General features: G+C 42.3%; 1 protein-coding gene across 15 annotated transcripts in view; it reads right to left on the bottom strand.

The window, feature by feature from the left end:
* FBRSL1 (fibrosin like 1) overlaps nt 1-14,716 on the bottom strand; it is a 509,379-nt gene that overhangs the window by 172,153 nt on the left and 322,510 nt on the right. For 14 of the 15 annotated variants that reach the window (XM_032705870.1, XM_032705864.1, XM_032705872.1 and 11 more), the window contains one exon: nt 654-683. In XM_032705870.1, coding sequence (XP_032561761.1) covers nt 654-683 — 30 coding nt within the window. Of the gene's footprint in view, nt 1-653; nt 684-4,310; nt 4,518-14,716 lie in introns of those variants that run through there. The other variant, XM_032705876.1, reaches the window with a different exon arrangement.

Here is a 14,716-nt window from a genome sequence, read left to right as displayed (position 1 = left end):
TGAGACTGCCAAGTTTGATCTGCCAGAAGAGAAACCGGCAAGGAATACTCAAGTCTTTTATACATTTGATGCTCAAAAGCGTGGTGCAACTGGTGCCACGTTGTGGGACTTCTCTGTTTTCCTTGCAAAGGTGAAACAAGAAATCCCCATACACAAACACACGACTACAACCTTTCAATGACCAACCTCTGTATTCAAAAGAAGGTCAGAAAAACCGTTGCTCTGTGATAAATATGCATGCAACATGACAAAATGCTCCTTGACAGTTACCACACTGCCTTGGAGGGCAGGTACCAGTTGTCCCATCTTCTAAACTGGTTACAAAATTGACATCTTCAAAGGTTACCATAAATAAAATATGGGCTCCTGACAAGTTATCAGAGGAAACTTCCTCTGAAACAGCACTAACACTGTGAGTCAAGACTCACCAAATGCTCACATAATAATCCAGAAAGACTATTATGTTGATGGGGGTTTCTTTCCTGCAAACAAAAGCTACATCACAGAGTACCCGGTCCGATGCTTTCTCATTCAATTATGGATATTTTTAGATTTGACATGAAGACTGGAGGAAAAACATTATTTTCAAATTCATTCTTATTTTGGCTATCAGGGAATTTCCAAGCATGTGAAAGAAGAAAATTCAGTCTTACCTTATCGTCTATATCGCTCTCGCTGTCACACTGTGGATTAGAGAGAGAAAAAAAGATTTTGAGAAACACCTTTATGTACAGGGATCTTTTGCATCATCCTCTTAAATCTTTAGGATAGCTGTTTATGATGTTCACAGTTCAATGAAACACACTTCTGATATGTGCAGTAATGCCTTTTACATCGCTGGTATAAACCAGACAAAGCCAGATTCTCTCTTATACAAATTTATGGTGTACTCTTACTTGGATGGGAGAAAGTGAGCTTTAAACAAAAAAGACAATCAGTGCTGCATTATAACAACCACCGTAACATGAATACCACAACAAAAAGCATGCCATTTGATCATCCCAAATTGTGGAATATATAGTAACAGTTTTGCATTGCTTCACCTTGATAAGCACTTTGTCATCTAACAAGGAAACTGTGAAACTGGCAATCAATTTCTAATTTAATGAGTGGTACCAAGAATAGTAATTAAAATACATCATAAATTCTGGTACATTTTTTAGTTTGAATGAGATCACGATCCCAGGAGGAAGTGTTTACTCAGAGACTTTTGGAGTGTAATCTCTTACAGGCTCTGAAAATGAAATGCTCTATTTTCACAGCTCAAATGATGGAGAGATAACTTGAGTACTGAACGTTTCAGGACATGCACATCTTACTGGCTGGAGCTCAGAAAGATTTACAGTTGGGAACAAAAATAAATCTCTCAGTGTCTGTTATGCTGACAGAAGGGGGCCAGGGTGTTTTGTAGCCTTGGTGCCCAATAGGAATTGTCTCCTTCAGCTCATGGGGATGGCCTGGGTGGGTGTCCATAACTGGCAGCACCCTACTGAGTTCCCTGGATCAACATGAGGGAACTCTGTAACAGGGACGAGCTCTGAGTGTGGAAATGGTCCATGAGAATGCACATGCTTTGGTGTCATGAATGTAAACGAAGAAATGGATCTGTTGGGTCATTTTGTCCAGACCTTCCTCATGGAGCAGGGAAGGGAAATCTTTCCTGTCACATCCTTCTACCCTAAAGTCACATAGCAGAAATTTTCAGCTGTTACATTGTTAGTTTTCTGATGATTTTTGAGAGAATATTTAATCTCTTCTTCTTTTATTTGGCATATGAAATGATTGACCCCAAATACTTGAGGAGAGGGGTCTCCCACAGTGACTTTGCAATGAAAACTGCTCAGCTGGCTCCTTATTCCCATTTAATTGAAATGATAAGTGAAAATGCTTGATTTAAAGAACTTGTTTTTCTATAGTCTTGACTAGGTAGATAGATCTCTTTTTCTTTCAAAATGAAACCATTTTACATCACCCCACCTGATCCACAGCATGTTTTTCTCAGAGCAATCCAACTGTTTAGCAGGGTGTGCACAGATTTAATTGTATGTGTGACCATTCTGGGGAAAAAAAGAACCTAAAGAAAAAAGGAAGGAATGTCAGGAAGGCAGGACACTGCTCTGCAGGGGCCAGGAGCTGTGGGTGGGCAAGTCCTATGGGAATACCCAGTGTTAATGCCAGCAAACTGCATGAAGTCCCAGCCAATTCCTTTGTAGTAGACAAGAACATTAGATAACCATGTCTTTAGTAAATACCTCCCCACAAGCCATTTGTGCCTTTTTTGGAGACTTTTATTCTGTTGCTGAAACACAGTTTCTGTTTTTCACGAACCAAATGTGAAATCAGTCCTGATAAATCACCACAGTGTGCTGACTTCCCCAAACCCGTGTCACGCAACCACAAACAATGAGAAGTCTCTGCTCCGGGCTTGGAACGGGACTAATTGTCCATCCCACCGAGACACACTGGAACAGGTTTGCTGGGCAAAGGCTGCCCCAGTACCTGCTGCATTTGTGCTTGCTCAAGACAGCGATAATTCAGGCTGACAAAGCAACACATTCATCACAACCAAGGTGGGGGGTGGGGGAAGATGCAGTCACAGCAGTCCACTTCTTATTTACAGGCTCCTAAGAAGCACTGGCTGACTCGAGGGAAGCCTTTCACCTCCATCCCGAGGGGCTCCAATCAAGCTGGGACTGTGCAGTCCCCCAAACCACCACCACAGCGGAGTGGGTCACACAGACCTTCTATTTTACCCTTCAAACCCGGCCTATGCAAAAGTATCCTAAGTCACAATTTCAGTCATTGTGCTCATTCAACATACACACTCATATTTTAGAGACAGAGGATTTTGATGACGTGATTCAACTTGCATGGTTCAGACTAAAGCATGTCACAGTAGAATTACACCTGTCATAAGGGTGGCATAAAAATAAGTTAGTGCACTCAGCCAATTCCTTAAAATTGTATACTCAGGCAATATCGATACAAATTTTAATTCTTACAGTGATTTAAAGAATGATACACTGCTGTAAAGTAACCAAAAAAATTAAACTCAGAAATCTGTTGACTAGAAAACATTCAAAATTATCATTAAAACTCAGACAATTTTGCCTATGAATCCTGGTTTAATAAAACCTCAGTATCGTAAACATTAATAAATTTCGCCTAAAAATATTTTGACAGCAGATGTAAACAATTTTTTTGAACTTCAGTAACCATTACTATTCAAACACAAGTTAGTGTTTTAGCCCTCCTCTCTGTTTTTTTAACAAAACTTGTCTTCCTATTTCTTACTGCATTATGATATTTAAAAAAAGAGGCCAGGCTTTTTATTGTTGAAAACAGATTTGACCTCCAAAATTTATAATGAGTATAAAACCCTATTACAGATGGTTTGCATTACTAAGAGGTGCAGAATTGCTTTCTTTAGATGCCTAATTTTGCTTTGTACCAATATGCAACTTTGTCTCATGTAGATAAGTGAAAGTTGCAAAAAGCCAGTGAACCATCAAATCCACATGCTAAATTTTATAAACAGACACGCGAATGAAGCAAACATCTGCTCTCTGAGGATACATTTTCCCCCATTCAGGATCTGTAAAGACTTCATAATTAATTGCTTTTAAAATGGAAGAGACGGTAAAGAATTTTGTTTCATTTTAGCTCACATCTTCCTTACTTTAATCATGATTGCATCAGTCTTGCAACTGCAGAAGCCAGTGGGGCTGTGGATGAGGATCCACACGTGGACACAGAGCCCTCCACGCAGCTGGGACTGCAAGATGGGTGCTTCAAACACTGCATTTGTGACAGAGAGTTGCCTGACTTCGTGTTTGCCTTATGAAAGCAATTCCTCTCCCACCTCTCCAGCCGCGTAGGGTCACTCACACACACAAACTGACCCTATACTGATTCCTACCGTGCGGCCTTAAACCACCAAAACACCACATCTTAACCCACGTCAGAATGAAGTCCCAAACTGGCCCAAAGCTGCTAAGCAGTCTGTTTGATGGGAGATCATGGGGGAAGAATTAACCCACTGATATTTATAAAATCTGGACTTTGGCTTAACATACACAAAAATGGAAAGCTCGAGATTCATGGTTAACAACCCACTGACGCCTGAAGAAAATACAGTCAAGCTTTGGTGGAAAAGGCCCCACGTTTCGGAATTCCCTTAGGTTTTCTTCTTTTCACATTAAAGAAACAGTCTCCCACGTTCTCATCGAGAAACAGGAACCCACAGGCTGCTGAACAAGCAACAGCACCGAAAAACTGACGACAGCAAAACCAAACCTGCCCTGACGGACCTGTGAAAAGCAGAACCACCGCTGACCCCTTCCCTTCCCTTTGCTGGGGGTGTGTGTGAGCCAAACCCCACGGTTGCAGTGGGCTGGGTGGGTTCTGTGGTCACGGCCTTCAGCCTCCTCCTCCTCGCCTCCATTGCCCGTCCCGGCACAGCCCCAGCCCAGCGCAGAGACACTGAGGCGGGTGTGTGGCATCGCAGGGATGCTGAAATGAATAATGAAGTCACAGGAGAAACTTCGGTTTGTCCACAGAGGATTTAATGTGTCTTAAAAGTCAACTTGAGAGGAGGAGGAGGAGGAGGAGGCCAAGGCGCTCCCTTCGAAGGCCAGGCCACCACCCAGCAGGGCCTCACCTCCCACGCAGCTGTTGTTGAGGGACAAAAGCCCTCGTCAAAACAAAAAAAAAATAGTTAAAGAAATTGTGGAGAATGGCAACTGTTGAAAGCAACGGGGGCTCATTGAAAGACAAAAGCTTCAATTACCTGGATTTTTCTAAAGGCCTGTTAACACTCCTGGTCTATAAGCGGGACTGTAAACACGCATTGTGCTGGGTTCATAAAGGCTCCTAAAGGGATTATTCACTGGGTTGTGCCAATTGCCTCTCAATTCCACCAAGAATGTTTGCAAAGCCGACTCCTAATTGTGCTCCTTTTTGGAAACAATTTCTTGCAGTGACAGATTCCAGTCAGAAGAAAGCCTCCCACGAGGTTGGTTCGGCAGAGACAACACATAACTCAGGTAGAATTGGCTCCGTGCACTGCAAAAAGGCCTCGTTCCTCCATCCTCCTCTTTGCTCTGCCCTGCACAGGAGGATGACACAACTCCTGCAGGGTGACCCAGTGCCAAAACGCCTCTGCTGAACTTCCATGGGTTCACCAGGGCAGGACACAATCTGGGGGCTGGTGCCGATGGACCGTGCTCCAGGCTGAGGGTTCAGGCTCTGGATGGTACAGGGAGCAGAGCAGTAAGAAAATCTGGTGCTTTCCTAATCTTCACCTCAGCAACTGCAGCACCTCCACCATCTCCTCCATTCCACCTGCTCCCTTACCTCATTCTAAAGACCTGAGGAATCACAGGCAGAGCTCCCACATGTGCAGACCACGCCCTGTGGCTTCTGATTCTTTTTGATGCTGAGGTGGAATCTCACTTTTCAAGACCTCCCCTCCATCGTGGCTTTCCCACCAGGCAAGGAGCTCTGATGCATTCCATCACCTTCTTGTACAAACCACCTCAACAGGGGTAAAGATGGATTTATGGCTACTGTTAAACAGGCAACAGCATATTTGGCAAAGGACGTTCTCTTACCATTACACTGGCACTGGGCTCCTTGCAAGCTGTATTAAAACTGTTTGTACTGTGATTCTGGTTGTTTTCTGTTGAGTTTAAGAACCACGAAAACATCCTTCGACTTTTCTTACCCCCCGTGTTTTAACCTCCAGATCATCCAGTTTTTCTTCACATCATAAAAGCGCTACATTAATTTATGTGAAATCAGATAGTCATATAAACTCTCTCATGCCAGGAATAAGAGCTCCAAGAAACAAACTCAAAACCAACCCAGCTCTCATAAGACTTCAACAAGATTGGCAACACTTAGGTGTTACATCATAGGTTAGGTGCAGAGAAACACTGTTATTTCAAATGGAGCCACTTCCTCCAAGCCTTTGAGAACTGCACAGAAGTCACCTCAGCTTACCAACATCAACTTGGTTATCTCCTTTTTCACCCAAACCCAGCAGTTTATGATTCAGGTTGTGCCTACACAGCCTCAAGGCTTTGGGCCCCATTGTGCCAGACACTGTACAGCACAGGAGCTACAGGTTCCTGCCCAGACAGCTGACAGAAAGGCTTGTTTTTCCCTCTACACAAACACACATACCTACAGATATTATTTACATTATGATTAAGCAGTGGGTGATAGACATCTAAGCTAGTCATGTGAAGAAACAGATCCCAGCCTGGAGGGACATGTAATCTAACCAGTCTACCTGCAACTACAAATGTCTGGGGAAGCGCAAGGCTGAGGGAAGAGGAGGCAAAAATATTAAATACACAGTCTATAACAATACCATGCAAGATGGCAGGGTAGAATATATATGTAAAAAGTTGCATAGAATATATGAACAGTGTAGATACCTACAGAGGTTGCACACCCACTCACAGCCCCAGAGGGTGGCCATGTTACTGCTACCTTATTATTTCCAACCATATTTAGTTACTGAATTTTCTTTTAATAGTGAGGCTCCGGGAAGAGTGAGGTTTAAATCCCAGGTTGTCAATGTTTCTTTTAAAGGAAGAAGTAAAATCAAGCCTATTTTTGAGAGCCCTCCCCTCTCCATGCCCTCTGAGCTCACTTCCCGGGAGCAGTTCTCAGCACAGCGCGTAGGGATGCGCTCGTGTGTGCAGGGGGAGGGTGTTGTTTCCTATTAAGTCTGGCATCGGATTCATGTCTGCAGGGGCTTGCTTAAGATGATAGGAAGAGAGAGTTTTATCATGAGCCAGACTGACAGAAAAGCTTGCTAATGGGACTTGAGGCATACACAGGAAAGAAAGTGCCAAAACATTAAGCTACCGCCAAGTGTCAGAGGGCCACTGATTTATTGCAGCAATTTTGCCACTGTGTCCTTTATAAGGTCCCACAAGTCCTTCCTCCTGGCAAGAAGCTGTGAGCTGCTGCAGCTCGGGGAGAAGTTTAGATCCAGAGCACAGAAAGTGTCCAAGCGAAAGGCGGGGGCCGGGGGGAGGACGGAAATCGAATGTTGACTTGAACTTGCCCCAGGCAGCAGAGTCCTCTTAGCTCCACTGCCTCCCTGACAGCTTGATGAAATGAGTCAGGGCCTCCCCATGGCTAGACCAGCTCAGGCTTCCAAGTGCCGGGGTAGAGCTGTAAGAAACAGATTGAGCCTCAGGGCAGCAATTTTTTTTTTCCCTTTCTCTCCTCAGCATTTGGCTGGGGGAAGGGGGAGGTTATGAGCACTACAGATGTATAGGCTGAGCCTTTGTCTGCGGAGGGGGAGGGCGAGGGGGAGAGAGAAGAACAGCAAGAGAGTATTAGCTATGGCAGCCAAGAATAGCCCTGAGCACTATAACTAATTTTGAGGGGCAGTGATGCATTGTACTGGCTATGTGCTGTTTGGTCTGAGGGGGCCCCTGTTGTGAAGCAGCAATCAAGAGGACATTTTGTTAAGTGACCAACAGCTGTCATCTGCAAGCCCAGAGTGGGGAAGGAGGGAGCAAGGGGAAGGGAAAAGGGAAAAGAAAAAAAAAAAAGAGCATTTGTCCCTTGGAGGCAGAGCACATTAATCCACCAATCTGCCACAGCTTTAACTCTAAACGTGCTCGGTGCCTCCAAAGAGTGGAGCTTCACTCCAGCAGCCACCCGGAGAGACGGGTTCCTCTCGCCCTACTCCAGCCTGGCGGATGCAGGGAGCTTCCCCACCTCTGCGGGTCGAGAAACCAACGCTAAAAATACTGTTTAAGTCTCTTTTCATTCCATAAAATTGAGTTGATCTGCTGCAGCTTAGGGTCAATCCCTCAAGGACTGTTTTTTCCCCCCTTCCCTTTTCCTTAGCACTCATAAATTAATCAGGAAGACCCTGACTAAGTCATTTCATGCTGTACAACATAAAAGAAAGTCCCCTGATGATCCATGCAAGGATCTATTAAAAGCGGGAGGAGGGAGGGAGGAAGGGTTAGGGAAGAAGGAGAAAAGGGGGGGGGGAAGGAAAAAAATCTCAACCTTTTTGATATTTTAGGATAAAAGCTGGAGGACTTTGTTACGAATTCTAGCCAACATCAAAACACCTTAAATAATTCAAAGAACATGTTAAAGGGAAGAAACTGAATGTTGCTCTGATGTTCAGTTGATGCAACGCAGAATATTACCCAAAACAGCACAGCCTGTTAAGGGAGACAGCAGCCTTGAGCATTTCAGTTCTTTAGAAAAATGTCAGAACCTGTAAAAATCATAATTTCCAGCAACTTTTTTTTTTTTTTTTGCATGATATAAACTCAGCGAGACTGAAATGTAGGTTTCTGACAAGCTGTTAACAAGACAACTTTAGAAATCTGTCTGGAGCTCTCAGGGAGATGGGCTGCCATTTCACTGCTTCGAAGAAGTTCATGACATGACAAGCAAAAATCAGGGAACAGAGACCTAAAAACCACGGTGTAATTTTCATTTGCTTCTGTCGTGAAAGAATTCAAGCAGAAATATTAGAAGGCTGCACAACTAAAAAAGCCAGCAACTGGAAAATCATTGCTGTGGTTTGACAGGCACATCTTTTATGCTGAAAATGGTTTCTTTATTATTATACCTATATACAGGAAAGCACTTTTGGAGAAAAAGGGATAATCACAAATTATTCCTTGAGATCTACAAAGTAAGATCTACAGCTGCCTACTTACAAACCAAGTCTAAAAATGACCTAGTTCAAGGGAGAGAGTGACCAACACATCTTGAAAAAGCTGTGAGAGCCACCAGATTTCTCTTGGTTTCCCACATCCCTGCCCTTCCCCCCCATAGGAAAGGTAGAAATATCTTTCCATAATGCAGCCTTTTACTGGAGCCTACACAGATGACTATTGCTATATAAGTGTTTAATTCATTAAAAACTGAAAAGCCAGCATCCAATGCCATCTACACAACAATGTTTGTACCACGTTCAGGAGAGGCTTTCTGGCCGGTTTACCATGCTACACCTCCTACTTTAGGCTTTAATATACCAGTAGAACCCTTTGCCATAATTTTTGGATGATTTAATGATGTCTTTTCCGGAATCAATTCTCCTCTGTTGTTAGAAAAAAGTAGATCAATAGATCTATCTATCTATCTATCTATCTATCTACCTATCTCCATATATCTCTTTCAATATATAGTCTCTCTCCCTCTCTCTCTCACTATTTGGACTCATTATAAGTCTTTAATGGTAGGTTGATGTAGGTGTCTTGAAGTCAATTTACTGACTGTGATTGACTCGTTACATCTACGGTTGGAGAATCTTGGCACTCTTGGGACAAATGCTCTGGGAAACCCAACACACAACCTCATGCTTAATTTCAGCCCCTATTTGCCTAGAAAGAGAGAGACTGGACAACGCAGGAGGTCACTGTCCCAAGTAATGCCTACGATTACACCAAGGTGTAATGTGAATTATGGACCACACTTAGCCCAGCATTTGCAAGGACCACACAAACAATGAACTGAAGCTTTTTCACCTCCTTCCTATTTTGATTTGTTTCCCCCCCCGGCTCTGGGGTGAGATCCCCTCGGGGAATGGAAAGGACAGTGCAGGTAGAGCTGAATGGCTGACACTGCATTTCACCCATTCATGGAACAGAGGAGACTCTGACAAGAAAAGAGGTGCAGTCTGCTTCTCTTCTGAAGCGCTCACAAGTTCTTTTCACTCTTCCCTGGCTTGGGCATTGTGTCACCTGTCACTCATTTTCTTTTCATTAGACAGACACTCTTGGAGACACTACAGCTTCAGTGCTGTAGGTGGGTTCTCACTCAGGAACAGAGAAACACCCATTACTTTCTAATGCTGTAGTTTGAAGCTATGATTAATGCCATTTGCTTGCAAGTGACATCTTGCCTTGCTGCCTCCCCTTGACCACGAGCCTTCTGGCTTGGAGTTCCCTGCCCCAGCTGCTTTGGTCCCTCATGCTCTCCTGGGGAAAGCAGAAACCAAGAGTGAATTTGCAGTGACTCACCACACAGAGCAACTCTAATTTTGTTTAATGCAAGGATGCCTAGACGATATGCCCAACAGAAGAAAAATGGCTCAAAGCCATTATTTACAACAATGAGAGGCTGCTGCAGTTTGGAGAGGGGGTTATAAGCTTTCTCTAAAATTAAGGAGGAGTTTAGGACTTAATATGGATATAGTCAAAAGCCACTTTAGCCATAATGATCTGTCTGGTAATTCCCCATTTACTATAAACATCAGCTTTCTTTTTCTATTTGGACTGCAAATCTAGTCCATTACTATGCCATGCCCACGTCACTATAGAGTCACCAAAAGGTCCTGGACCAGTACAGAATAACAGAATTTGTTAAAGTACCCCTGCTCCAAGGGAAAGCATTTAGTTATCCTCAGCTCTGACCCCATGGCATGTGACTCTGATTGGAAGTTTCATTTACATATTTGTTTAGCAGAGAACATGCATGGCTGTCTTCCCTCAGTGCAGAACCATTATTAGCTGCAGGAAGCTATCAGGGGGGATTTCAGCACAGAACTCAGGAGCAAAGGCATTTCTTAATATCTCCCTATCCTGCTTAATAACAGCCACCCTCTGGAATGAGGGTGATGGATTTCTGGTTATGAAACTTGCTGTGGTTTCTTACAGCTGATTCACACGAACGTGTATTTTATTCCATTTATACAGTTCATTTTTAAAATATATATTTACACACACACAATTCTTCTCATGCTGCCAAATTCCTTTTTCCTTACTTTTCCCTGTAAGTCCAAGTGGTGCAGCAACACAAGAACCAGGCTGGGCTGACCAGCTATACGCCTTGGAACACACCTCTGTGATGTTATGTGGAATATTTTAGCACACTGTTCAATTAGGAACTTTGGACGTGGAAAACAATCTAAAGCACCTACTGTGTTCTCAACATATATTAATTCAGCAAAGAGAAGTACAGTTAATTCTTCATTTAATGACTATTGGAAGGTTATGTGAATTGGCTGCTTTATTTTGTTGAATGCCTTTAGCCACTAAAAGTCCCTGTTGCTGTCAGGAACAAGATTTACAACACTTATATATAATTAATATAATAATTAATGTTATTTAATTCCACTGCTATTTAACTCTTAGGAAGGTTTATGTTGTTGTGGCTAAAAAATATGAAGCTTGCCATAACTTCCATTAATGTTTGCATTATTGAACATTAAAATTGAAATCTGGTAAAATATTCAGCACAGGAATTGAGACACCTACAGAAGACCTATTCCTCCAAGGAAACTCAGAGCATGTGCTTGCAGATTTCAACCAGTGCTTTTAAAATAAACCTTAAGGGATGGATGCCCCACTTGCCACAGGCAAGCTACCCTGGAACAAAGAAATTCACCAAGAGAGAAATAAAAAAGATATAAAAAAATATTAAAACTAAAACCACCTCTGCAGCACCCCTGGCCCCCCGATCTCCAGTAGCTGTCATTAACATTAATACAATGCAAATTAAATCTTCTTTTTTCCCTTTCATGCCATTTAGATCTTAAAAATATTAAAGTGGGTAAGTCTTGGAAGTGAAGGACAAGCACTGCCTAGGGCATACATTTGGGTGTCTTCAACATAATCTAAGGAAAAAGCTAATCCGATAAGAAAATAACATAGTTGGTTATTCACTCTTACAGAATTATGCCCTGACAAAGCTAAACATGAAAGCTTCAAGACCTATGCCATTACCTGGAAAACAGTTCTTTAACGAACCTTTAAACACTAAGCGATTTTAAAAACATATATTTCATATTTCAGGTGAAACTGTAAAGGCTCTGCGCTACCTCAGTACATCTGCTCCTCTCTTCCGATGCCCCTGGACACTCATTTGTTCTTGTCAGCACCCAAAATGTCAATGATTGATGTCAATGTAATGATTTCCAAGATGGAGCCTCCCACCCCACTCCTCTGCTTTCAGGCTGCAAAGGTGCTCTGACCAGCACTGACCTCAAAGACTGTACAACAGGGGCTGGTTGTACATGCTGGAAGATGGGAATGTGAGTATCCTGAGCTAAACCATCCTGAAACTTTCTGAACAGGCCTGAGGAGATCTGCTTTTTGTTGTCACAACAGATTTTTTTATTAATTTGTATTTTTCTTCCAGGGCTGAGGAGGAAATGCTCAGCTCTGTGGATAGAAGTCATTTCTGAATAGAAGCTCCAACATGTCAAAGTGTTTCCTTGGCAGTGACGACCCCCTGTATGGCTAATCCAGACTGGAGCAATTAGAGAATAAAAGAAAGAGAAAACATCTCAACAGGAGGGGAAAGAAGGGAAAAAGAATGGAAGACTGAGAAGCAAAAATGGAAAAAAACAACTTACTGCTCTGTGAACCAATAATGAGGTGGGGCTACAAACACTGTCTATTTGGGAATGAACTCTATCACCTTTCATTAGCACAATGAGAAAATAATAATTAGATGTAACAAACTATTATGCATTTATCATGGAGTGAGAATACAGTGAATTATACAAACAGTTTATTTTCCACTAGGTTATGATGAACAAAGGTGATTGTGAACCGTTTGAAGAACTGGAAAATGGTTTGACCACAACAGTTGAACCCCTCTCGGTTTGTGTGCACTGGCACTGTGAAGCAGACAGGTTTTCCTGCTCCAAGGGGAGCTGTGGCACAGTCAGCCATTCTTTTTTCCCTCGGGATTTTTGCTGTGTCAGCTGTGATACACCAACCACCTCACGTGTGGTTTGCAGCCACACACAGCCATAAAATGCATAAATAGCAGCTCATGATAATGCTATTATTAGTATGTGTCGCCACTGCACACAGAATAACAACAGGGGTTTTCATGGACTGCAGAGTAATTAGGTGTCTTTAAATATGCTTTATTTAAAGTCTGTTCATGGAGCAAGTGAGGGGAGGTTCTTCCCAGCTTTTGTACAAAGTACTTGCACAGGTAACTGAAAGCTCAAGAGCTTCTGGCCAGCTTTTAGCAGCACTGGTGGAGAATGAGAGGGTCTCATGCTAATCAGTGTACATCAAAAAATATTCTTTTAAATTCACACCTAACGTTTGTTTATGAAGCAGAAACAGCATTCAAAACAAACTACTGTGTTAGCTCAGCTGGCTAATACAAAATTGCCACAGTTACGAAAACAAATCTTTGTTTTCAATTTTCAGTAAGCAGAGTTTTAGAAGAACAAGCTGCTCTTGAAAGCATAATAGTTTTTTCCCTAAAAAAGGAAAGAAAGAAATCCTTCCAAGCAACTGCAATTATGATACTTTCATGTCAAATGAATTATATTACTGAAAATAAATCTTTCTAAGATGCACAAGAGGGTTATCTGGCTCCAGTCAGACTTATGCATTACTGGTTTTATATGTTGTACTCTACTTGATTAATATAGGTAATCAAATTATATTGCCTTCCACTGTGCTCTCAAATTCAAGGCTATAATGTTTTCAATGACAAAGTTCATAGAGTTGTATAAAAATGTACCTCATGCTGTACCAGCCCTTTATTGCTGTAGTAAAACACCATTTTCAATTTAGTAATAAGTGATATAAACCAGAGTGTCTTGATTGGCAGGGTCGGATTCATTATGTGGTGCCCCGCGACCCAGCACCGCTCCGGATGGAAACTTAGGGACAGAACCCACCACAACCTCAGAGCTTGATACTTGAGGGAATGATTCCTTTCTTTTGAGACTTTACTAAAGGAACAGCAAAAAACTGGACATGGCAAGAAACATGCACACCTATTACACACAAACACACATATGGATGGAGGGAGGAAAAGGGCAGGAAGAGACTCATCACAGCACGATCCTACTCCAAGCAGGTTCTTCTGCACTGGAGCCAGTCCTATACTACTGCTTCCCACCTGGAATAGGAAATGAAATGGGGAGATAACAGAAAAAGAGGAAGCACGACACTCAGGATTAGAAGCAAACACTGGAGAAGTATTTCTGGCTCTGCCACTGGCCTGACTTGTGACCAGAGGAGCGATTCTGAGAGTGTAATTTGAGGTGCCTTAATGAAGTTGTGTTATCAAGTGCTCTTCACTTCATGAACATCAGGATTCTCTGAAGAGCTGCAAATGAGACTGTCAAAACCCGTAACAACTTTGCAGCTATCTTTGAATATGTAAATCCTAAACCTTCCCTTCCATCTTTTCCCTTCCACGAATCAGGAATAATGTTTACCTTATTCATAAACCATTAAACCAACCAATCTGTGGGTTCTATAGAGACAAAGTATTCCAGTGAGCCTTGTCATCACTATGAACACTATCTAGAAGAGCAAGAATTATAAAGCTATTTTCTGTTGAACTAAATGGCAGATATATTGTTAGCTGGTATCTCTTCTAAGCATGTACGTTGAGCAAATGATCTGATCAGGAAAGACAACTCTTGGACTCAGGAATTAATAATGTTATCTTAGTTTTGTTTCCTTGGCAACTTGACCTTTCATAATTTGCCCAAAGGCAAAATATGGGCAGCATATCCCTTTCAAATCATACCTCAATAATCTTGTGATTAAAAGCATCACTAGAATGTGGCCTTGCTGTAAGATGGAGAATTAACGACTCTCTACTAAATGATCCACTGATGTTGAATCTAATTTAAGTAGCCTTGCAAGAATATTTAACACTTAATGATAGGCTCTGTATTAGAGTAGGTTTAATCTAGGATGCAGCCACAGATGTCATAAGGAGGAATTAA

The sequence above is a fragment of the Chiroxiphia lanceolata genome, chromosome 18, assembly GCF_009829145.1.
Source record: "Chiroxiphia lanceolata isolate bChiLan1 chromosome 18, bChiLan1.pri, whole genome shotgun sequence".
NCBI classification, from domain to species: Eukaryota; Metazoa; Chordata; class Aves; order Passeriformes; family Pipridae; genus Chiroxiphia; species Chiroxiphia lanceolata.
Note: the sequence above shows the minus strand (reverse complement) of the source record. Positions and strands in the feature narration are given on the sequence as shown.